This window comes from Mytilus trossulus, chromosome 3 (assembly GCF_036588685.1).
Source record: "Mytilus trossulus isolate FHL-02 chromosome 3, PNRI_Mtr1.1.1.hap1, whole genome shotgun sequence".
Taxonomy (NCBI): Eukaryota; Metazoa; Mollusca; class Bivalvia; order Mytilida; family Mytilidae; genus Mytilus; species Mytilus trossulus.
The window spans coordinates 73,731,907-73,757,424 of NC_086375.1; the positions used below are offsets into that span (position 1 = coordinate 73,731,907).

Here is a 25,518-nt window from a genome sequence, read left to right on the forward strand (position 1 = left end):
TACACCTATATTTATGGTTTTATCACTTGTATGCCATCGAAGGTCTTCGGAGGTAAACTCGATAGTTGATTAGATGGTGTCTAGACTGAATTACACACGACACGAATCTGCATACGAGCGCATATTCCCTACCTGTAAAGGTTTTTTTTTTATTCTAGACTTTTAACTGCTTCTTTTTTTAATTAAAATGCGCTCTTTATGATATTCAAAGGGATGCTTTTTTTCAAGACATTTCTAACAATTGGTGTAATTTTATAAATTTAAATAAATCTTCTAAATTTTTATGGCTCTTGACCCAAGAAAATATTACTCTTATGGAAAAACTGGGCTGTTATATTTGTGACTGTTTTGAATTAAGGAGATCAGGTATGAACACTGACACTAAGTCAAGTAAATGATTTGAGAATAAATACATACATAATGTAATTTTATTATTCTTTAATTCACAGCTTGATTCTGGCCAATGCTTATATTCCAAATATACATGTATATGCCTCTATTATTGTTGTTGTTACCAATTATATGTAAATCAATTGTATCTGATTTTACGCCCTTTATGGGCCCTGTAATTTGGGAAATAAAAATCTTCTATTCTATTGATCTATTCTATTCTATTTTAGATAAATGTTTTACATTGTTATACATCAAATATGAGGATTTTAATTTTAGTCAAATCGATGAATCATGATCATGAATTTGACACCTAGTGCCCCTTTAAACTGGACCCCTGTTGTGTTCATTTATCGCTACACTGACGGTGCGAAGCTGTAGATAGAACGGCGGACCAGTTTAGTGCCCCTTTAAAACCTAGGCTATGATGGCGCTATCTCATAATGATGAGACATTTTAGTGTGTCCACATTTATTTAAGAAACTGTCCGGATTTATAGCATATCTTCACCGTATTTGATTTTGACATAAATTATCTCCCCTTAGCTTAAATTCATGATTTGTGATTTGACCCTTTCTTTGGCTGTGACTTGTTCAAGATCAAACCTCAAAACATGTAAGAGTATTAACGTAGCCATTAATGAAAAGTATTCATTTTGACACGATTTGATGGGTAGATATCACGCTCTCCAGGAGAGGATCCAGCCGTTTCAAATAGGAGGGGGGTCAAACTACATGTCCCTAATTTTTAGCATTTAGTCCAAATAATTATGACGTCTGGCAAGGCTATTTTGTTTTTTTTACAGGGGCGTCATAGGAAGGCATGGTGGTCGACTTTCAACAGATCAGTATATGATTTATACTGTTATAATAGAAAAAGGACAATCCATCTGAAAGAACCAAGTGCAGTTGGACACTTATGTGATGCTATTTATTATGTATTTTCTCAACCAAAAAATACCTTTTATGATAATCAGGTTAAGTTGCAAGTGTTTTGTTGAATTCATCAATTAAATGCAATTTTAACAGGTCTTTACTGAGATTGGTCATAATCTGTGATTCGAAAAAAGTACTTGCACAATCTTGACTGCTATTAAAGGGGCACAATTAGTGCCCATTGAAATAACTGCACCTTGTCGATTAACTTTTTTATGGAAGTGTACATAAATATTATGGTAAAAATTAACAGCTTCAATCATCTCATTATAGAAGACATTAGTTTAGTTGCAGCAAATATATTTGCATTCAGATTTACCATACAACCATTTAGTTAAATAGGAAAACATTGTTTGATAAGATTGTGAGAAAGTGTACATGTTATGTAAAGAGTTGAAAAGTCAAAACTGACGACAAAATCAAATAGACAATCAAAAGTTCGTACATGTAACTTATATAAAACATTCAAAGAATTTTTTCACTTGAAAAAAATTATTTCACACTATTTTTATCTTGTTTGACAGAGTAAAAAAGCGAGACATAGGTACACAGGCACTTGTCTCAAAAAAAATATTCCTACATACCTTAATATAACACAAGGTACTTAACTATTTTTTTTGAAAAATGACACCCAGTCCCGAATTCCCGTTATTTTTTTATTTCTCGGTTGTCAAACCTACTTAAACTTAATATGCCGTAAATCTAAATTGATTTATCTACACAATGGTATATGACACGACTATCATTGTTGTCGGGATCATTAGTAGCAGACCTCAGAAGTCGGGCAACGGGATGTTTTTTTGCATTCGTCTCGAACTTTGGCAACACCCAGCCCGCAGTGATTGAATTGTTATAAAAATTATTAGAATAAAAACTGTCAGCTTCCCTCTGACTATGAATTATTATCTTTATTGTAAATTCTTTACAGATTATGTGAAACAAACCCAAATAAGTTTGTTATGAAACACATGTGTACACAACGACACTAATGTAGAGTTATAGATTGACCAAAATTTCCCACATTTATTTTTAGCCAGACGATTGACCAATGAGAAACCAGTACAAAATTACAAAAGGGCTGGGTGTTGCCAAAGTTTGAGATGAATGCAAAAAAACATCCCGTTGACCGACTTCTGAGGCCTGCTACTAACATGACTAATGATCCTGACAACAATGATAGTCGTGTCATATACCATTGTGTAGATAAATCAATTTAGATTTACGGCATATTGAGTTTAAGTAGGTTTGACAACCAGGAAATAAAAAAAATAACAGGAATTCGGGACTGGGTGTAATTTTTCAAAAAAAAAAGTTAAGTACCTTGTGTTATATTAAGGTATATAGGAATATTTTTTTTTGAGACAAGTGCCTGTGCATAGGTATGCCTCAACAATTTTGAATATTTGCAAAACTTGCCTGTTAAAGTGTTGCTATTTTCATTTCAACATTTGCATTATCGAAATTACAGTTTATTATTTATATTTTAATACAAATAATTTATCTGCAGTGCCAAAATTTGTCACACCAAAATTTAACCATTACTTTTTCTGTAAAAACAGAAAAAGGGAGCATGAGAGATAGGTTTTTAATTAGATTGATGACAGTGTAACCGGAGAGCACGTATCTACTCTACAAATTCATATATGGGTGTTGCCAAAGTTTGAGATGAATGCAAAAAAACATCCCGTTGACCGACTTCTGAGGCCTGCTACTAACATGACTAATGATCCTGACAACAATGATAGTCGTGTCATATACCATTGTGTAGATAAATCAATTTAGATTTACGGCATATTGAGTTTAAGTAGGTTTGACAACCAGGAAATAAAAAAAATAACAGGAATTCGGGACTGGGTGTAATTTTTCAAAAAAAAAAGTTAAGTACCTTGTGTTATATTAAGGTATATAGGAATATTTTTTTTTGAGACAAGTGCCTGTGCATAGGTATGCCTCAACAATTTTGAATATTTGCAAAACTTGCCTGTTAAAGTGTTGCTATTTTCATTTCAACATTTGCATTATCGAAATTACAGTTTATTATTTATATTTTAATACAAATAATTTATCTGCAGTGCCAAAATTTGTCACACCAAAATTTAACCATTACTTTTTCTGTAAAAACAGAAAAAGGGAGCATGAGAGATAGGTTTTTAATTAGATTGATGACAGTGTAACCGGAGAGCACGTATCTACTCTACAAATTCATATCGTCACCACCGGGATTCTAACCCTGGTTGTCTGGGTGACAGTCAGTGCTTTAACCCACTGAGCCAAAGAATCGATTCCCTAGCTCAGTTGATTAAGACTGGCTATATATGTTCTACCTGTACTAAGGGGAAGCTATCCCGCTACACTATTCCCCCACCATTAGAGTCATCATATCTTCATATATGACTCTTAACAACACAAACCCTGGCTATACTCCAGATAACCATTGTGGAAATTTTAGTTGGGCGCCAAATGTAAACAGAGAGCACGTATCTACTCTACAAATTCATATCGTCATCACCGGGATTCGAACCCTGGTCGTCTGGGTGACAGTCAGTGCTTTAACCCACTGAGCCAAAGAATCGATTCCCTAGCTCAGTTGATTAAGTCTGGCTATATAAGTTCAAACTGTACTAAGGGGAAGCTACCCCGCTACAACAGTATAGCTGTGGTTCATAGATATATTACCATGACCCCATTTTGATGGATTGATCATTGATAATATTAGGCTGTGATATTTGTTGTATTTTTCAAATTTGTCTAAAACATATTTAGAATGTTCCTAAACAGAAGTTATGTGTAGCATCTGCAAGTTTTATTCATTTTGTCCTTTTGATGACTTGAGAATTCAATTTTATATATTTTTTTGTAGGTGATGATCAATCAGCATGATACGTCACAGTAAGATTCAAAAAGAGGTTTTGTTACTTTATAGAGAATTTTTAAAGCTTGGTAAAGAGAAGCCTGGAATTGACAGTTATGTAAGAGTCCAATTTAAAAAGAACGCCATTATTCCACGTACTGAAACATTACGTATAGAGTACCTTATAAGACAGGGTAGAAAACAATTGGACATGTTGAAAATGGAAGATGTTCAAAAGATGGGTATATTTGTAGACGATCAATTAAAGAAAAGATAAATAAAAGCGAAATATTTGAAACTTTGATAAGATGATTAGGTTAAATTTTCATACTATTGTACGCTGGACATCCACTTTAGTGAAGCGTGATGATGTCCATCAAAGAATTATTGGCAGTTTCCCAAACGATGGAATGCAAATGGCTTTTGCCTATGGATCTGGTGTTTTTAAACAGACAGGACATGCCGACATGAGTCAAAACATGCTGGATTATATATTTGTTGTTGATGATGCTCATAAATGGCATCACAAAAACATTAAAATGTATCCCAAACATTACTCATTTCTCAGGTTTTTTGGTGCAAAAAGAATTGCAAAAATTCAGGATAATTATGGAGCAGGAATATATTTTAACACTCTAGTTCAACATGAAGGAACATTAATTAAGTATGGTGTTATAAGTACTGATCGTCTCGTTACAGATTTACTTGACTGGGATACACTATATGTGAGTGGCCGACTTCACAAGCCTGTCAAACTTTTAGTTATACCAACAAATAAACATTTATTATCTGCTATGCACATTAATTTACAAAGTGCTATGCATGCTGCACTGCTTTTACTTCCAGAATCATTCACTGAAGAAGAGTTATATACAAAAATAACAAGTTTATCTTATTCAGGGGATTTCAGAATGCAATTTGGAGAAGATAAAAATAAAGTGTCAAATATTGTTAAACCCAACCTACCTTATTTTAGGCAGTTGTATGAGAAAATAATAGAGGGTGAAAAGCATGTGATTTGGCATAAAGACGAAAGTCGACTAGAACAGTACCCAACACATGTATCACAATTCCATCACCTGAATCTCTTGCCAAAGTCCGTACACGTCAATATGGTGGTACTACGTAAGCGATCAGGTGGACTACCAGACATGGAGGAAATTATACGGAACTTGGCTCACGAGAGTCATTGTGATGACTATGTAACAAGAAGCATACAGCAAATTGTCACCAATTCTAGCTGGGGTCAGAGCATTAAAACTATACTTACGGCCGGGATAGTCAAGTCTGTCAGATATAGTTTAAAAAAAGTAAAGAAAATGTTAAAAGGGAACAAGAAGAAATAGTACAAAATTTATATCACATGTATATTTGTGTGCAGTTATAATAAATGCATCTTTTTTTGTTTTTTATATGTTTGTGATTAATATAAATGAAGATTCGAATAATAAATAAATTTGAATAGCAGTATGGATAAGAATAAAAACATAGTTGAACTCTTATTCTAAAACTTTCCTACAAAGACATTGATTATTTTGAATATATACTAGTTTCCTCTGCTTAGAAAGTTGGCAATCTAATAGTAAAAAAAAAGAGAAGATAGACAACTGTCTACAACACAAAAACACTTCATACAGTGTGTTTTTTTTTTTGGTCAAGCCTGCCACTTTTGTCGCAGAAAGCTCAACATAACTAAGAATAGTGATCAGACAGTGGTGATGTTAAGTAACTTGTTAAAAGCTTTATATTTCAGAAGGTGGAAGACCTGGATGCTTCATACTTTGTATATGTATATAGAAGCCTTATGTTACGAAATTTCCGTTTGTCACATGTTCCTTGTCCTTGACCTCATTTTCATGGTTCAGTGACTTCTTGGAAAAAAGTTGACTTCTTGTTATGTTAATCTCTCTCTTATTTTTAGTAATAGGATAACTATATTTGGTATGTGGGTACCTTGTAAGTGAACAATGGTTACGTTTTTGTGGTAAAGTCCATATCTCAGATACTATATTTAACAATAGGTCTTGTATATTTGGTGTATGGAATTATTGTAAGGTGTACATGTCCAACTGGTTGGTGTCATCTGAGTTTGACCTCATTTTCATGGTTCAGTTGTCAAAGTTAAGTTTTTTGAGATTTGGTCTTTTTTTCTAATACTATATTTATTTATTTATTTTAACAGGGTCGAACAACCAGTATATGCAATAGGTCAACTATATTGGGTATTTGGAATCATTTTATGATGTTTATGTCAGTCTCTCCGGTTTTATTTGACCCTGACCTCATTTTCACGGTTTATTGTTTGTTTTAAGTTTTTGTGTTTTGATCTGTGTTTCTTAAACTAAGTTATAGGTCAACTATATTTGTTGTATGGAAGGATGGTTAGCTATACATGTTTGCATGGCATGGTTCATCTGACCTTGACCTAAATTTCATGGTTCATTAGTCAATGTTCAGTTTTCTTAGTTAAGTCTATTTCTTAGAAACTATAAGTAATATGTCAACTATATTTAATGTTTTGAATGATTGTAAGTTGTACAAGTATTTTTTGGTTGTTTTATATGACCTTGACCTCATTTTCGTGGATCATTTTAAGATAAGTTTATGTTATAGTTGTAGTTAAGCATTATATTTAGGACTATAAACAGATTACCAATGATTAGTAAAGTAGGCGATACATTCTGGAGTTAGCTTGCCTGGATTGAAATCGAGAGGAAAAGATGAGCAATCATCAAACATGCAAACTATTACTTAATTAAAAAAAAGGTGGAGGGTTAACTCCCTGTTACAAAAGTTGCAGTATGATTATCTAGCAGCAGTGGTGATGTAAGTTATTTTATAAAGCTTTATTTTCCAGAAGGGAGAGGACTTAGGTGCTTTAATTTACTCCATGTATGTAAGCAAATACCTTATGTTACGAAGTTGCCGTCTGTCACAGATCTATTGTCCTTGACCTTATTGTTGCTTAAAAAAATGTCGTGTGAATTTCTCGCTTTTTGAGTAATAAGATAACTATATTTGTTATATGGCCCATAATATGGGTTCATTGCAATGTCAACATGTCCGTCAGACATAGTTCACCTTACACAGGCACTTGTTTCTATCCGTGGGAAGACCCACCATTAACGTACATTTACGAGTAAATGTACGTTGATAGTGGGTCTTCCAATGGATAGAAACAAGTGTCTGTGTCACCTTACCTCGACTTTATTTCATGAATCAGTGATCAAGGTTGAAGTCACTTAATTATGTCACCCAAGTCAACGGTTAGCAATTATAGGACAACTATATGTGGTGTATGGAATGATGGCTAGGGTACATGCCAGTTTTGCAGGTTTAATCAGAATTTTATTTCATTTTCATAAACCATTGGGCAATGTTTAGTTTTTATACGACCGCAAAATTTGAAAAATTTTCGTCGTATATTGCTATCACGTTGGCGTCGTCGTCGTCCGAATACTTTTAGTTTTCGCACTCTAACTTTAGTAAAAGTGAATAGAAATCTGTGAAATTTTAACACAAGGTTTATGACCACAAAAGGAAGGTTGGGATTGATTTTGGGAGTTTTGATCCCAACATTTTAGGAATAAGGGGTCAAAAAGGGCCCAAATAAGCATATTTTTTTTTTTCGCACAGTAACTTTAGTTTAAGTAAATAGAAATCTATGAAATTTTGACACAAGGTTTATAACCTCAAAAGGAAGGTTTGGATTGATTTTGGGAGTTTTGGTTTCAACAGTTTAGTAATTAGGGGCCAAAAAGAGGTCCAAATAAGCATTTTTCTTGGTTTTTAAGTAAATAGAAATCAATTAGAGTTATCTTTCTTTGTATAGAATAGTAGTTGAATCAACTTTTTTGCACCAAAACTTTAGTATATAAGTGAATGGAAATCTTTGAAATTTAATCAGAAGGTGTATGATCTCAAAAGGAAGATTGGTATTGATTTTGGGAGTTTTGATCCCAACATTTGAGGAATAAGGGGCCAAAAAGGGGTCCAAATAAGCATTTTTTTTGGGTTTTTGCACCATAACTTTAGTATAAGTAAATAGAAATCTATGAAATTTAAGCACAAGGTTTATGACCATAAAAGGAAGGTTGGTATTGATTTTGGGAGCTTTGGTCCTAACAGTTTAGGAATAAGGGGCCCAAAAGTACCGAAAATTAAACTTTGTTTGATTTCATCAAAAATTGAATAATTGGGGTTCTTTGATATGCCGAATCTAACTGTGTTAGGAGATTCTTAATTTTTGGTCTCGTTTTCAAATTGGTCTACATTAGGGTCCAAAATTAAACTTAGTTTGATTTTGACAAAAATTGAATCCTTTGGGTTCTTTGATATGCTGAATCTAAAATTGTACTTAGATTTTTGATTATTGGCTCAGTTTTCAAGCTGGTCCAAAATCAAACTTTGTTTGATTTCATAAAAAATTGAATAAATGGGGTTTTTTGAAATGCCAAATATAACTGTGTATGTAGATTCTTAATTTTGGACCTGTTTTCAAATTGGTCTACATTAAAATCCAACGGGTCCAAAATAAAACTTAGTTTGATTTTGACAAAAATTGAATTCTTGGGGTTCTTTGATATGCTGAATCCAAACATGTACTTAGATTTTTTATTATGGGCCTAGTTTTCAAGTTGGTTCAAATCAGAATCCAAAATTATTATATCAATTTTTCTCATTTAAATTTCATAATTAAAAAGAAATTTCTTCAAACATTTTTTTGAGAGGATTAATATTCAACAGCATAGTGAATTGCTCAAAGGCAAAACAAAAATTTTAAGTTCATTAGACCAAATTAATTCTGTGTCAGAAACCTATGCTGTGTCAACTATTTAATCACAATCCAAATTTAGAGCTGTATCCAGCTAGAATGTTGTGTCCATACTTGCCCCAACCGTTCAGGGTTCAACCTCTGTGGTCGTATATAGCTGCGCCCTGCGGAGCATCTGGTTGTGTTTTGGTCTGTTTTTCGATTATCATGAGCAATAGGACAACTTGGTGTATGCAATAATTATAAGGTGAGCATGTTTATCTGACCTTGGCCTCATTGCGACCTTGACCTAATTGTGATGGATATATTTATAGATATAAGTAGATGTGGTATGAGACAAATCTAAATCACAATTTGTAAAAGAAAAACCGTTATAGGTCAAAGTACGGTCTTCAACACGGAACATTAGCTCACATCGAACAGTGTGCTATAAAGAGCCTTAAAAATTCCTATTGTAAAACCATTTAAACAGGAAAACCAATGATCTTATCTATATATAAAAAAAGAGAAAACAAATTCGAACGCACATCAAACAAGAGGCTCTCAAGAGCCTGAATCGCTCACCTGAATTTTTTTGGTTAAATCTCTCATCAATGATTATTTTGGCTTTTCAATTTATCTAAATATTCTTTGAATCGTCCTATTTTCTTCAAAAGCAAAATAAAAAAATCATTTTCTCCTATGTTCTATGTTAGCCATAGGAGCTATGTTTCTTGACATACAAGGAAATAAAATATAAAATTTATACAAGATACTCTGAAACTCATTTAGCCTAAGTTTGGCTGAAATTGATACAGCAGTTTCAAAGGAGAAGATTTTTTAAAGTAAGTCAACATGATGAACAAATTGTTAAAAAAGTCTTTAACGGGCAATAACCCCTTAAGGGGTCAATTGACAATTTTGGTCAAATTGACTTATTTGTAGATCTTACTTTGCTTAACATTTTTGCTATTAACAGTTTATCTCTATCTACAATAATATTCAAGATAATAACCAAAAACTGCAAAATTTCTTTAAAATCATCAATTCAGGGGCATTATACCTGAACAACCAGTTACCCAATTCGGCTGAAAATTTCAGGACAGGTAGACCTTGACCTAATAAATACTTAAACTTCTTGTCTTATTTGCTCTAAATGCTGGAGTTTTTGAGATATAAGCCAAAAACTGCATTTTACCCTGTGTTCTATTTTAAGCCATGACGGCCATGTTTTTTGACGAAATAGAAAATAAAACACAAACTTTATTTTATACACCCTACTGCTCATTCAGTTGAAGTTTGGTTGGATTTGGTTGAGTAGTTTTAGAGAAGATTTTTTAAAGTTAGCAAGTTACAAATATGATGAACAAATTGTGAAAAACTGTCATTAAAGGACAATTTTGGTCATATTAAATTATTTGTAGATCTTACTTTGCTGATCAGTTTTGCTGTTTACAGTTTATCTTTATCTATAATAATATTCAAGATAATGACCAAAAACTGCAAAATTTCCTTAAAATTACCAATTAAGTGGCAGCAACCCAACAATGGGATGTTTGATTCATCGGAAAATGGCATAAGCTCACATGGCCCTTTGGGTCAGGTGATCTAAAAACGAAAAATCATCATCAAACATGGTCGCTGTTGATAAAATTCGAACATAGGTACATATAAATGATATATACTAAGTATTGAAACATCGAGAGGATTTATGATAGTGAAGGGGGGAGCTTATAACAGGATCTTGTCAGACAACGCTAAGTGCTTAACCTGTTTTATGCCAACATAATGCTTGTTAAAGGGGCACTAGCTGTCAAATTCATGGTCACCAATTTGACTCAAATTCTCACATTTGATTAATAACAATGTAAAACATTTATCCAATCTATCAAACGTTTAAAATAAACAGTTTACGTAGCATGGGGTAGATGATATGTAGGTTCGTTTCGTGTGTATTAAAATCCAGATGCCATCTAATTAACCATCGATTTGACCTCAGATGACCATATAAGCGATGTAAACACAAATAAAGATATGAATAGGTTAAACCAGCACGTGCAATTGGATTTTTATAGGTCTGTTTGATTTGAATTTATAGATTAAAAATATAAGTTTCTTATTGTTTTTAACCGTATAAGAATGATTTATGTGGATCGAATTAGTAATCAAATGATTTACCGTAGTTTCACTTTCATTGTTGACATTTTGTTTCTTTAAATAACCAGTTTACGTACAATGCATGCGTTGTCAGTATCTAGCTAGGGGGTTAAATTGAGTTCACATGAATATCGGTTAGAATGATGATGACGTATTCACTTGCAAGTGAATCCGTCAAAAATTATGTATAATCGCTTATTTCAACAAAATTAAAGCAAATTGATTGCTAAAAGCAAATTATTATTTCATTATTCCAATTCAATTAATGATTAATCTAAAAAAAATCATACTTTATTTTTGTATATATATCGTAGCTAGTGCTCCTTTAAAACGGAAAGAAAGGCGAAAAATCGTGTTGTTAACTTCAAAAGAACATTAGAATTTTGAGTGATGGTTGTTAAAGTCTATATAAAAAAGTAGATGTGGTATGATTGGCAACTGCCCAAAAGAGACAAACATGCATTTATCATAGAAACTGCATATGAGGAAAGTCTACCATCCCATCCCACTAAAAATGCAAAATCCGCCTCTGGTTAGAATATTTTATCAACTGTTCATGTAAGAATACAGGCTGCATATAGGACCATTGGTAAAAGTTAAGTCATTCCAATTGAGATTTTATAGTGTGTCTCTATTTTATGATGTTATACTACCGTTTCAGAAAAGGGAGAAGGTTAGGTACCATTAAAAAGTGTAATCCTGCTGCAATTGTTTGCACCTGTCCTAAGTCAGAAATATGATGTTTAGTGGGTGACAGGTGGTTCATAAGTGTTTCTCGTTTCTCGTTTTTTATATTGATTAGACCGTTGTTTTTTTCGTTTTCATCAAGAATGGTTTTAATGGTGAGGGCCCTTTATAGGCTATGGTGTGAACTTAGGCTCCGTGTTGAAGGCCGTACCTATAATGGTTTACTTTTATAAATTGTGACTTGCATGGAAAATTGACTCATTGGCACTCATACCACACCATCCTATATCTATATACATTAAAGGATCATAATCTTACATTCTTATATTTCTCCAAATATTTACCCGATGTATACACCAAATTATGGAAATTTTTGGGTTTCTTATGTCTTGTGTAAATACGATCTGGATTCTACTGGCAATGTCAGGTAATTACCTGCTATGTTATAATAGTGCAATTACCGAAATGCACGTGGTATGCGCGTGCTGTGCTGTAAGAACGATCAGCTGTATCTGAAAAAAGAAGTGGGTGTTTAATTCCATTGATAATTTCCAGGAGTTTCGCAAATAATTGACTTTGGACGGAATACTACACCAAGTTTCGTGGTATGTAAACTATTTAAAGTATAAAACTTTGCAGGTCTCAATATCAACGTTCAGTGAGAATATACTCGTTAAAGTTAATTATACAAACATAATCAATATTATATCTGGCGTGTGCATTCTGATCTACTATTTTTACTGACTATTATTTACATTATGAACACGCAGAAAGTTTTTCAACAGAATTTAAGTGGGTGATATTGATAAGACAATTCGTTTTGGAGTCAAGTAATATCAAGAACTGTTTCAGGTAATTATGGAACAAGAAATGGATGAACAGCCTTTGACAAATCGAGTGCAGATGTGGCAAAAACGAGCAGACGACCACAAAGAGAAACAACTTATCAACCCATTCTCTGATTGGGAGGGAGCATCACATCGCCAAAAATTGTCTAAAGACGATGAAAATTATGGACGCCCCGTATCAGGATCAAAAACTGAAATCAGAGGGAAACAGGCAGGTGAACAAAGTAGTCGTGAAGTAATTAGTCTTTGTTATGTCATTTATGACTTGGGAAAGCACCAAGAAGATGGAAGTTATAACATTACTTTTGGTGAACTATTTGAAACTTTCCTTATGATATCTAATAACTTAGTGGGAACATTACTTAGAGCTAGAAAATATAAATTTGTGGAGTTTGAAGGAGAAATGTTGTATCAAGGACGGGATGAAGAAAAAGTGATAACATTAAGGACTTTACCGGAAAGACCGTAGTGTTTGTTTTTGTGACTATTTACCAGAAAAGGAACGTATGGGACTATGTGCAAATTAAGTGACATATACCGTGGACCCGTTTTAAGAACATCAGAATGTGGCACTACAGGGCAGTGGGATTATAGCGCACCTGCACTCCCTTTGTCAAACTAGGACTGTAGACGTTGTTAGTATATCACGAATCTTAGTTCTGGACGATGAAAACTCTTAGTCGATCGGAATGATTTATCGTTAATTAAATGATTAATGTGAACGAATGTAGATTAACTGGCATAAGAATATATAACAAACATATTCAGTATTTGATTTTGAAGTGCGTTTGCTTAAAATTCAAATTCAAATCAAAACTTTTGTTGTAAACATTTATGTGCTCAAAATCTCTTTTAAATTAAAAACAATTATTTAAAAATCGACATACTAGTCTTATATACATTTTTTTGTCGAATTCCCACAGAAATCCGTGTTCAAAATGATTTATGCATAGACCGCTTAAGCCAGAAACCCATTATAGCTCACCTTGCCCGAAGGGCTAAGTGAGCTTTTCTCATCACTGGGCGTCCGTCGTCGTCGTTGTCGTTAACTTTTACAAAAATCTTCTCCTCTGAAACTGCTAGGCCAAATTTAACCAAACTTGGCCTCAATCATCACTGGGGTTTTTAGTTTTAAAAATATGACCGGTGACCTGGGCAACCAACCAAGATGGCCGCCATGACTAAAAATAGAACATAGGGATAAACTGTAGTTTTTAGCTTATATCTCTGAAACCAAAGCATCTAAAGCAAATCTATGAAGGCTTAAATTGTATATCAGGTCAAGATCTATTTGGGCGACTCCCCTAAAAATTTTAGACTGATGAATCGGACAACCCGTTGTTAGGTTGCTGCCCTTAAATTGGTAATTTTATTCGGAAATTTAGCCGTTTTTGATTACTATCTTGAATATTATTATATATATATACATAATCTGTAGAAAGCAATAATGTTAAGGACAGTAAGATCTACAAAAAGTCAACATGACCGAAATGGTCAGTTGACCCCTCAAGGAGTTATTGCTCTTTACAGTCAATTTTTACCAATTTTTCGTAAATTTTTGTTATCTTTTACAAAAATCTTTAATGATAAGTAAGGCGGCAATCGGATATGTTCAAATATGTAAAATGAGCGTCATTTTTTTTAGCATTTCAGATTTTATACTGTAAGGCTTAGTCTTTCTTTGTCCTACCCTTACCCATTACTTTGATTTATGTTTTTTTTATATAAATTATTATATGAGATATCTCATAAACTATGGGATCTCTTATAATCTATATAAGATGTCATATCTTATCTTATAATCTATAAACGATATCATATCTTATCTTATAATCTATAAACGATATCTTATAAACTATTTGAGGTATCTTGTAAAGAAAATCGGTTTACCGTAGATTTAGCATGCACAAATAGTCTCTGTTGTATTTTGTCCGTGCTTGGTGCTTTGTGGTCTTTTACATTTTATATTTTCACTTACTTCTGTTCAGTTATAGGAGGTGTTAGATATAAAAAGATGTGATCTGAGTGTATAGAGAAAACTCTCCATCCAATTCACAATTTGTAAAAGTAAACCATTATTTGTCTAAGTACGGTCTTCAACAAGGAACCTTGGCTGACAACGAACAGCAAGCTATAAAGGGCACCAAAATGACAAGTGCAAAAACATTCAAACAGGAAAACCACTGGTCTATAGATATAGGAAGATGTGGCATGAGTGCCAATGAGACACCTCTCCGTCCAAATAACAATTTATAAAAGTAAACCATTATAGATATAGCTAGGAAGATGTGGTATGAGTGTCAATGAGACAACTATCCGTCCAAATAACAATTTATAAAAGTAAACCATTATAGGTCAAGGTACTAATATATATATATAAACGAGAAACACTAATGAACCACACGAACAAACAACATCCACTGAACTGCATGTACCTGACCTAGGACAGGTGACTTTAAAAAACGACGTGAACTTATTTTTTTGCGTTCTTGGCTATAAACAGGTATTTGAAATCTATATTCAAAAGATGTACATGCGAATATGTTTTAAGTGGTCTGTTGACTCCTTGTAGAAGTTATTGCTCTTCATTGGTGAATTTGCCCATTTCTTATCTTTTCTTTTTGTGTTTAAAATTGTATGGGATAGAAAGAACTCGGTTCACAGAAAAAAATGATCTGAAAGTTATGATCTAGCATATATATATAAACACAGGTTTATGTATCCATGACTCTGCAACAAATTAACATTACATGACATGGATACTGCAAATAAATCAACATGGCGTAGCGAAATTGTGTGTCAATCTTTAATTATACATTTTGGCGATTTGTTTAATCCATTTTTTGCGTTTTGGCGAATATTATAGCACATGGTGAGCAACAACGCCTTTTTTGCTATTTGGAAAAAACTATATTTGAAATAATCTATAAACGGTCAAAATGATCAGCAAGATAGAAAGATCTACAAATAAGATAAAACTAATTTTTGCTCATATTTAGTTTTATAGCAATTATCTTGAAAACTATTAAAGATATAGCTAAAAAAAAACTCTTTATAACAAAAATGATCAGCAACACCATATTTTCAAATATCTCAACAAGATCGAAATCGTCAGTCGACACTTTAAAGGATTTAATTCCGCCCATATTTTTGGCTTCTTTTGAATATAGAAAATATAACAAAAGAAATATAAGATCTATAATGAGTCAAAATTGACCAAGTCGACAATCGACTCCTTTTCAGATGTTGTTGCCGTTACCAGATTTTGATTTCTGATTTTTTTTTTATGTATCCCTAATATTTTGAAAACGACAATATGAAACCTTGAACAGCAAAAATGATCTGGAAAACAAGAGGTACAAATAAGTCATTATGATTGAAATAGCAGATCGACTAATTGCAAGAGTTCATGGTCTCTAAAAATACAGTGTTTACCAACTTTTTTTTCCATTTTTGCCTTTTATTTAGAAATGTATAATTAATAGACAAACTTTGTCCAGCAAAAAACGACAATCAAGACAGGCTTGTGGTCCATATATTTAAAACCTATTTGTTTGTAACATTGTTCCGATATAATCCAAAACTGTTAGATAAGGGACGACATCAAAAGATCAATGTAAGATAAAAAAAAAAACTTAATTCAAATAGTTTGGGGGTGGTGGGGGGGGGGGGGGTTGAACTGATGCAAGATTTGGTTATCCAACATTGATTTTTACATATATCCATATGGGTCAATCAATTTTCCCTTATTAAGTTAAGAGGTGGGTAGGGGGGTCAGTGAAAAAACTATGTAAATTAAGTTTTTTATCCTTCATTGAACTTTTGATGTCCCTAAGTGGCTTTAGACTATGACTTGTACTATAAACATATCGTGAAAAATAACCCAACATATCAGTGAAAAACTGCAGAAATCTCCGACAGTCTTTACTATTTTTTCATTTTAAGAGTAAATTTGTACCACTCAGAATTTTACACTGCATTTCTTTTAAGGTACCAATAAAAGGGACATATTAAAGGAAAGACTACAAATATAGGAACACATGAGCTATGAAGACTGGAAAGAGGTTTGAACCATAAGATAGTTAAATTGTGCTGACATGTGGATTTTTATGATACACACTTGTTTAAACTTTGTGTTATAATTCATAATTAATCTATATATTCGTCCTAGGCTATATTTATTTGATGGTAATAGCGGGTAAATACTCAATGGCGATTAATGTTTAATAGGTTGTTTTTAACGTTTTGCAGATTTTAATTTTGGCATTCGACTTTTTAACTATAGACTTTTACTTGTTTAAGAATATAAGGGGCCGTAGGGGAAAATAGTTTTAAGAAATAGCATTGACCCGGTATACGTTTCACTTGCACCAATCTTTTATTTGAACCATATCATTTATGCCAATCTGAAATATTTTATTTATGCCAATCTGAAACATTTCATATGATTAGGTAAATAGTATATATAGTAGATGTATATTCATCATAAAGCATATTACATCATGCACACCCACTCTAATTAATGTAAAGCAGGATAATCTTTGATGAATAATTCGTATCGACAAATCATTGTTATCTTCGATAATTCTGTATGACTGATCAATAATATTTTGGTATATGCATTAATTGATTGGTGTGTATATATTTCTGATAGATTTCATATGGCCATGACCTATCCTCCACTTGTCCGGCTTCGAATAACATCTGTATTTAATATTTTTCCGGAGATTTTTTTTCACAATAATTGCAGTTCAATATATTTTAAGAAGCACATACGCATCGGATGATTTAATGACCCTGACCTATGTATGAAGGTTATTGACCTTCTGGCTTCTATGCACCAGGCGAGATATTTTAGTATGCCAATTCTTGTTGATGACGATTAATTGTTGAACTAGTGATCGCCAGTCTTCTATTATTCGATGTATTCGACAGCGACAAAACACTAGAATATAGAGACAACAATCATAATCATTCGTTTAGTTCATTGTTTGTGTTATGATATAATTCATGCAAGAATATTGTTGAATGTTATACAGGATTTTCAAGAAAATCAAACAAGGGTGGGGATCCGATTCTGAGAACCAATTGTACTCACCACTGGTCCAAGTTCAGCAGACGTAAGAACAAGACTGCTTGTATTGCTAGGCATGTATGCATCAATGCATTTGCTGCATATTGATAAATAAAAAAAAGTAAAAAAAAGAAAAGTAATAAAAAGAATTTTTAGATCTATCCACCAACCAATTTCTATAGTGTAGTCCAACGCAAGGTACCATTTTCTTGAAACAAGTTTCCAGTTAAGTTATCGATCACTACGACCCCCCTTACTGTAACGAGAAACTTTCAAAATAAAATATTGTTACATTGTGCATACATCTGTTCAAGTTCAAATTGTCAATGGAAAACATCCTGGATAGTTAAATAGCAGTTTTTAATAGGTCTAGTACTTTACTGAAGTCTACAAATTTTGAGACGATTTGACAATTAATGGATTGGAATATTCGATATTACAAAGACGAAAAACAAGTACTTATTGTATTATTTAGACTGATTTGTCAAATACCAAATATTTGTGATTGTTAGAATCTAACTGTCAACTTACCAGTTTAAGGGAAGATAACTCAATCAGTAAAATACGTAACTATAATGAATGAAAGGGAACTTTTCATGTTTTACTTGTATCAAAAAAATAAGGTCGGTTATACCATTTTATTTTTATTTTTTTAAAGCATATTTTGATTCCTATCTTTTTGAATCATATTACCAAATTCTTTCACAGCGAGCGACTGGTATCTTGAAAAATAGCACGGTGACTTAAATTGTAAGGTCTTTTTTACACTTTTGGAAAAAAATCATGGAAAAATCTACATTCTGGCAAGGTATAAGAAAATTATATTTTAGAAAAAATGTAACCAACTTAGGTCGTTTCGAGTAAATGCACTTGTGTGTCCAACCTTTCGCTATGTGTTTGCATGACCAAATTATGGCACATAAACGCTTGTTTGAAGTTGCCATGTTTTCAAAGTGCGGATGCTTGTAGCTTGTAGTTATGGTAATTTTCTTGAAGTTATCTGGTCTTATTTACGTCCACCCACGGAGTATCAGTTCTTGTAAAAGAAGTATGCATATATATAGCAATTCGCTGTTTTAAAATTTGATGCATTCTAAGTAAAATTTTCAAAATCGTAAACACAAACTGTCTCAAAATGTACAAAAAATGGAAATTTGAATCCATAATATTGTGATATAATTTCGTTGTTTCATTTTTCAGGAGTCATTGCACTTTATAACATTTTGTGTTTCGGGCAAAAAGAAGCCTGATAGAATGAAATTGTAATCAATAACTGAGCAGATTTATAAAATCTCAAAATATATAGATTTTTGTCATGAATTTTGTTTTATAGTTTACAATCAAGGAGATGTCTTTAGAGCACCTAGGCTTATTATAGTAACTATACTTATTTTATCCATGATGCAAATATAAGAGCTAGGAGCGAAAGATACCAGAGGGACATCCAAACTCATAAATAATATGCTGATCTTTTCATTTGTTATATATCTATTTAAGAGAAAATGACGAATGATAACTCTGCTTTTATTATTAAGTTAGTAGTAAATATATGTAAACTGTAGAATAAATGCAACGGCAATTGTTCTATATCAGCCAAAATCTTTATGACAAGTAAGTCAGTCAAGGCTGCAAGGCTTTAGCAAACCACAACAGGAAGCATATGTTGAAAGTATACAATAAAGTGTATATAATATAGATTTTTCTTTACCACACAACGTATCAATGAGCAATCAAAATAATCCCTCAAACAGAGCTCTCGGGATAATATTTGTGTATCAAAACTATCAGAACGTTTTCAATAGCGTTCTTATGCTGTATATGAGGGTCACCTCTTTTTTTCTCTAATCTTCCAAAAATTAACCCCTTTTTTCTCTAATCTTCAAAAAATAAACCCCTTTTTTCTCTAATCTTCGTTTTTATTGCCCGTTATTCTCTAATCTTCATTTTTAAGGGCATTATTCTTTAATCAATTAACCCCATCCAAACCCCAAAACCCTCGTATATTAGTTCCATAATTGAAGAGTTGAGGGAGATACATTGTTCACAAGTTTTCCACTGTGTATGTTTTCTTTTTTCGATGACTTGCATGCCCAACTCGGAACACACAAATTTTAATTTTATTTTAAGTATCACACAAACTATGCTTTTAAGGATGTATTCTTCTGACATTTCAGTCTCATTCAGTCTCATTGAAATCTCGTTCTGGAATTATTTCTAAAACATGTAATACAAATGGATAATAGCAATGAATTTTGATAATTATCATAATCAAACTTAACTCTGTGAAAGAATTGTGTATTTCCAATAAGTAGTTTTTGAGTAATGAAATTTTCAAATGTTATTACTTATCAAGTCGGTCTTTTTAGTGAAATTTTGAGAAAAATAGATGAGAGGTACAAAAAAATGGTTTTACCAGACACATAAACATATAACCTTTTTCTTTTCATATTTCTTAGATATGTATTTTTTCAATCTTTTATAACAAGGAAGTTTAAATAGTATGCATTTTGTTCTTTAAAAAGAGAAAAATCACAAAATTGACAAAAATTTTGACACGATAAAGCATCAACATATGATAAAACTTAAAGTTTATAATTTATAAACACCTACCTATAGTTTTTTTAGTTGAATTTATTCAGATTGGTCCACTTCATATTTATTGAGAGTATGAAAAAAAGTTAAATTGTGGAACTGTGATTTTTTTTTCACGAATGTAGCCCAAAAATGGGTAATAATTAAGGAAAAATCATCAAAATTGGGTACTTTCAGAGGGCCGTAACAAAAAAGAGAAGCACACCACCATATGATTTTTTCTTCACCAATTATTTTTTTACAGTCATATAAATCCAAAAACCAGGTTTAGAAAAAAAGTGTAATTCTAGAAATGTTTGGCTCCACAGAGGTGTACATCCTTAAAGATGAAAACAACCAGAAATGCTATTTTTATACTGTAGGTTAAAAAATAGCAGTGATTCATCCATAATGATTTGAAACTAGTATCAAATTAAATTTGATTTAAACAATGCATGCACAGTCATGTACATAAATACTTTTAAGAAAAACTTAACAATTCGACAATGATTCATCTAGCTTTGCATCTAGTAATTAATGACATCTAGATGCAAAAAAAGTGTTAGAACCTAAGTTCAATATAAATACGTAAAAGATACTATCAACTTGGTATATTTTTTTTAAAAATCTATAGTTGCTTCTTTTAAAAATGATGTATTTCTTAAAAGGAAGTTAAGGAATGTGTTGGTTTCTTATATTCTGATGGACTATTCTTTTGCAAAACAATTAGTTTCGCCTCATACAAAATGATGACGGTAACGCCAATTCATAACTTTATACTATATACCATAACACACAACATGTACAGATTTATGAAAATAGGTAAAATTAACAACTAATGCTATATGAAATATTTTTATTCACCCTTCTCCCCCTCCCCTATGCATTTATGGTTGATCTAACTTCTGCTTTGCCACTCTATAAACAAATCACGATGTTATTTGTAAACAAAGATAACAAAAAATAATATACCCAAGAACACCTTTGTAGAGCAACAGAAACTCCCAGAGGAATAGAGAACGAAAAACTGAATTCCAATGGAATCGATGCTAGGAAAAACAAAGAAACACGATCGACTTTGCCAGCCTGGCAGATCAGGAAGAAAAAGGCCTCTATGCCTAGGCCAAAGAGTACAGGATATCTGAAAGATTTTAACATTCTCTCTGCCGAGGATGACGTTGGAGATGTAAGTTTTACAGGGGGATAAGAAAATGCAAGTTTTAACAGAAGAATTATATTTATCTATTATAACGGAAACAAATATTCCTAAAGGAACTGACGATGCATTCTGAAAAAAAATGTTTAAATTTCTTTTTATCAAGCATGCACACTATTGATTGCAAGAAGTTCGACTTCGAACTTCAGATTTGTTAAAGAACTAGTATATATACGACCAGTTTTCAAAGCACATGTTTAATCTTTCACAGATTTTCCACTAGATTACATGTTTGTGTATATACAGCTTATCTTGGCATATTCCTATATTTGTTAATACAAGCCATTATTGCCATGAACTGTTGGGTTTTTTTTTTTGGGGGGGGGGGGTTGACTGTGCCATGCCTCAATGAGATTGTATTGCACTATTTTTCGGGAATTTTTGTCTGTACCAGACTTATTGATATTCGGAGTGACATCTGTATGTAACTTCATATATTTAAAAGAAAACCAATACTAAAGTTAGAAATCAATTTTAGGATGCCGACACAGCATATGATGATTATGTCTTGTCCAGACAAGCGGCTGTAGGAATGGATCTGGCTAAAAGAAATGGATACACAATGAATGATGGCATAGGCGAAAACAATAAATCTGGTTATAACGATAGGAAAGATATTAAAGATGGTACCAAAGTTTTTCAAGGAATTGTTTATGGTAAAACTAAATGTCATACGGTAGGGGAAGTTAATCAAACAAATGGTCGTCATGGTGGTGCAGAATTTTGTAATGATTTTGAGGAAAAGTTCAAAAGTGGTTTGTCAAAACCTCACCAGAGAAGAGACAATGTTGTGCTGATAAAGGATGTTGGTGACAGAGCAGCCTACTGGCAGAATCGTGATGATGAAAGCAAAAAACCAAATATACGCAGTACATCCTCCGATGTAGAAAGAAACTGGAAAACACCAAGACAGATTCGACAAATGAGAGATCAGGTAATTATGACAAATGTTTCCAGTCGTATTGTATATATATGTTTGTTATTGTTTAAATGACATAATTGCAGTTATATGACTGTGAAAATGAAAGTGCCAAACAATCTTGGGCATGATTTTCTTTTTGTTTTGAATTTGCTTTTCTACATTTGAAAATTAGACAATATTTTGTTCTTACTTTTTATTTTGACGATCCAAAAACTATTTTAATTTCAGGTTGATCCAAATGAAATGACACAATACATCTACGATTCAGGAGTTGCCAATCGGGCGGCCATGTGGCAAAAACTGGAAGATGACCACTTTGACAAGATGGTAATAAACCCAGACAAAGAATGGAAAGGACCTAAAGTAAGAGTTGTCTTACCTACGGATCACCCGGAATACGGACGACCTCCAAAAGGTTCTAAGACGGAAAAGCGCGGCATAAAAGCACATAAACATGTTGTCAAAGAAATCGGAGAACTTTGTTTAATGATTGCCGAAAATGGTGAACTACAGGATGACGGAACGGTGACTATCACTTTCAGGAAACTTTTCCAAACGTATGTTGCTATATCAAACAAAGTTGTAGGTATACTTATCAGAGCAAGAAAACGTGGTTTGTTACACTTCAATGGTGAGATGTTATATCAGAGACAGGATGAAGAAGAAGTTATAAGATTATTTAATGTTCCAGATCTATTAGAATAGAAACTATAATCTCGTTTATTTGTTTCGTTGCAATTTGAAAATTCATATTTTTTATACGATTTACATATTTTTTAAAGTTTCATTTTATATTGTCATATATAAAAATTTGTATTTTGGAAAGTTTTTGAGTCGTTATATGTACATATTTTTTTTATTAACAGCTTCATAATAGCAATTACAACATTTCATTTTGCATTAATAGGGTCAGTGGAGGCAAATTATATTTTTATTATTGATATTTTTTAAATAAGAATCCTTTTTTTGTTCCACACCACATTCATATATAGTAATCGTTGCACATGTGAAGTATAAGATAGCAATGTGTTTACTTATACCGTTATGCCGTAACAAAGAGTTAAATTTTGAAATCAAAATTATGATCGTGGGACGGTATTCAGAAAATAAAGTCTGGTCTTTTTTTTTTTACATATATTGTAGTTTTCATAGTCGGTCGCGATTGTATTCTTCATGTAAATTGCAATAGCATCAACCTTATCAAAACATGCACCAAACTTGTACATTGCGGTTATATTGAAAAACGAATAAAGCATCTTGAAACCCTTTGCAAGATCTTATATGGGTAAAATAGCAACGTCTATTCCAAACATGTAATTGAGTAAATATATGTTTTTTAACCAAGGACGAAAATTTTCGGTTGCAAGGCGAACTTTATCGCCATTAAAATGCAAAATGAAAAAAATACTGTATACGTATAACAGGATTGAACATTTATATGAGGATAGAAATATTCAAGCACAAAGTTCTGCTGATGCCATATTGAACTGACCAGTTAAATGTACGGGGTTCGTCATCGAATCGTTTTTCTGTATTTAATATTTTATAGTTATTGATGAATACAATATGCATGTACTGCTTTACAGAAAATTATCAATACCTACAGTCCTACATCATGTCCATACTTATATTTCGGCAAGACAAAAATAAGTTTGTTTTTATACTTTTTATGACATAGTTACACTAAATCCATTGGATGTATACTTGTTGATAGTTTGTCATGCCGGAATTTCTATTTTTTTTCATTATTTGATTTTGGCATTAAACTAGCTGTCAGTTACTGCGGTATGGGGTTTTGTTTCGTTGTTGAATATTGTATACCCACCTATATAGTTTATAACATCTACATTTGGCCTCTGTCGGATAGTTCGTCTAATTGGCAGTTATGTCACATTATGTATCTCATGAGTAAAATGTCTGATTTAACATATGTTAAAGACAAGTGTTATCATTTATCTCATGTGTATAACGCCTGATTTTGTATGTATGTTTTCTAAGCCTTGTAGTACACATGTTTTATGCGGAATGTTTTGCAGCTGTTAAATGATCCCTGGCCCTGTGTATTGGAACAAATCCAAAAATGTATATTCAGAAATCATTAAAGCAAAACAAACATTAATATCATGAAAAAGATACGTCAAGAATACATTTTTTATTTGCTTTGTTTATAGTACTGAAAAAAGGTATTTTTGCGATTTTGTTGACATTGCATTTCCTAGAAATAGATTTCGTGTGGTGATAAAGGAGCTGTTTTATATTTTAAATTGACCTTTTTACCTTTTTTTAGCTAAATTCTATGGTAGTTCTTTAAGTTGAGAGCGATTGTCGTGTCTTACATTGTACTGATTATTTCAATGGTTAGTAAATAGTTTGTATCAACATTGCAGTTCTCCTTCGATCTGTTGTTTCCTTTTCTTGAAGATTATTTACTAAACTATCACCAGACATTTCAGATTGAATTTTGGTTGACCTATTATTGACCTAATTTTCTATTAACTTCAAAGTCCTCAGTCACATTTGTAAAGTTTCAAGCCAGTTGCAGGTGAGTAGGAGAACTTCTGTCCAGTTTGTTTTTAGATGTTATGAACAAATGTGTTGACTTTTGAATGGAATGTCAAAGAAGTTTTTAATGCTTTTTGGGACTAAATTTATTGCAAATAAAATAATCCATGTTATTTGAAGAAATATTGGAGATAGTTGTGTTAAGGCGGAAGGACTCCTGTCAACTGTTGTTCGTATGATTTTAAAACGTTTTTATACTTGTTTTATGGTTGTATTGAAACACACGACTGCCAAGTGAGCAACCTGAGCTCTTTAAATAATTCTGTATATAACACTTCATATGTTAATCGAATTTTAAATATTTTGTTATAAATGTTTGATATTTCAAATTTTATAGCTATTTGAAATTATATATATTTGTTTTTGTTTTTAAAAATTGTAACATTTGTCTCATGCTAGATTGTTATTGTTTTTCTTTCTGTCTCTTCTATTTTTTTTAACAAAATAAAACATTGTATTATATGTTTCCAGTATTTTATACTTGGTCTTTTTCTGACTGGTTTTTATATCATGATATAAATAGCATCAATGAACAAAATTTGTGAATAAACA

General features: G+C 32.3%; 3 protein-coding genes across 5 annotated transcripts; all 3 read left to right on the plus strand.

Annotated features, from left to right (window-relative positions):
• The first annotated feature begins 904 nt into the window (after positions 1-904).
• On the plus strand, positions 905-5,583 carry LOC134712371 (phosphatidate cytidylyltransferase, mitochondrial-like). The gene is made up of 2 exons (XM_063573856.1): positions 905-1,005; positions 4,186-5,583. The coding sequence occupies exon 2, from the start codon at positions 4,485-4,487 to the stop codon at positions 5,520-5,522; it is 1,038 nt and encodes a 345-aa protein (XP_063429926.1). The 5' UTR covers positions 905-1,005; positions 4,186-4,484; the 3' UTR covers positions 5,523-5,583.
• A 6,604-nt stretch (positions 5,584-12,187) lies between these two features.
• Positions 12,188-25,092, plus strand: LOC134712372 (uncharacterized). Of its 3 annotated transcripts, none has more exons than XM_063573858.1 (6): positions 12,188-12,378; positions 16,567-16,685; positions 17,661-17,741; positions 21,257-21,452; positions 21,961-22,416; positions 22,633-25,092. In XM_063573858.1, the coding sequence occupies exons 2-6, from the start codon at positions 16,669-16,671 to the stop codon at positions 23,107-23,109; spliced, it is 1,227 nt and encodes a 408-aa protein (XP_063429928.1). In that variant the 5' UTR covers positions 12,188-12,378; positions 16,567-16,668; the 3' UTR covers positions 23,110-25,092. The 3 variants fall into 3 exon arrangements, with proteins under 3 accessions (XP_063429928.1, XP_063429927.1, XP_063429929.1); XM_063573857.1 differs by having other exon boundaries at positions 12,189-12,378; positions 16,612-16,685; XM_063573859.1 differs by lacking the exon at positions 17,661-17,741 and having other exon boundaries at positions 12,190-12,378; positions 16,612-16,685.
• LOC134712373 (actin-binding Rho-activating protein-like) lies at positions 12,385-13,505 on the plus strand. Its single transcript, XM_063573860.1, has one exon. The coding sequence runs from the start codon at positions 12,632-12,634 to the stop codon at positions 13,088-13,090; it is 459 nt and encodes a 152-aa protein (XP_063429930.1). The 5' UTR covers positions 12,385-12,631; the 3' UTR covers positions 13,091-13,505.
• Positions 25,093-25,518: the final 426 nt, after the last annotated feature.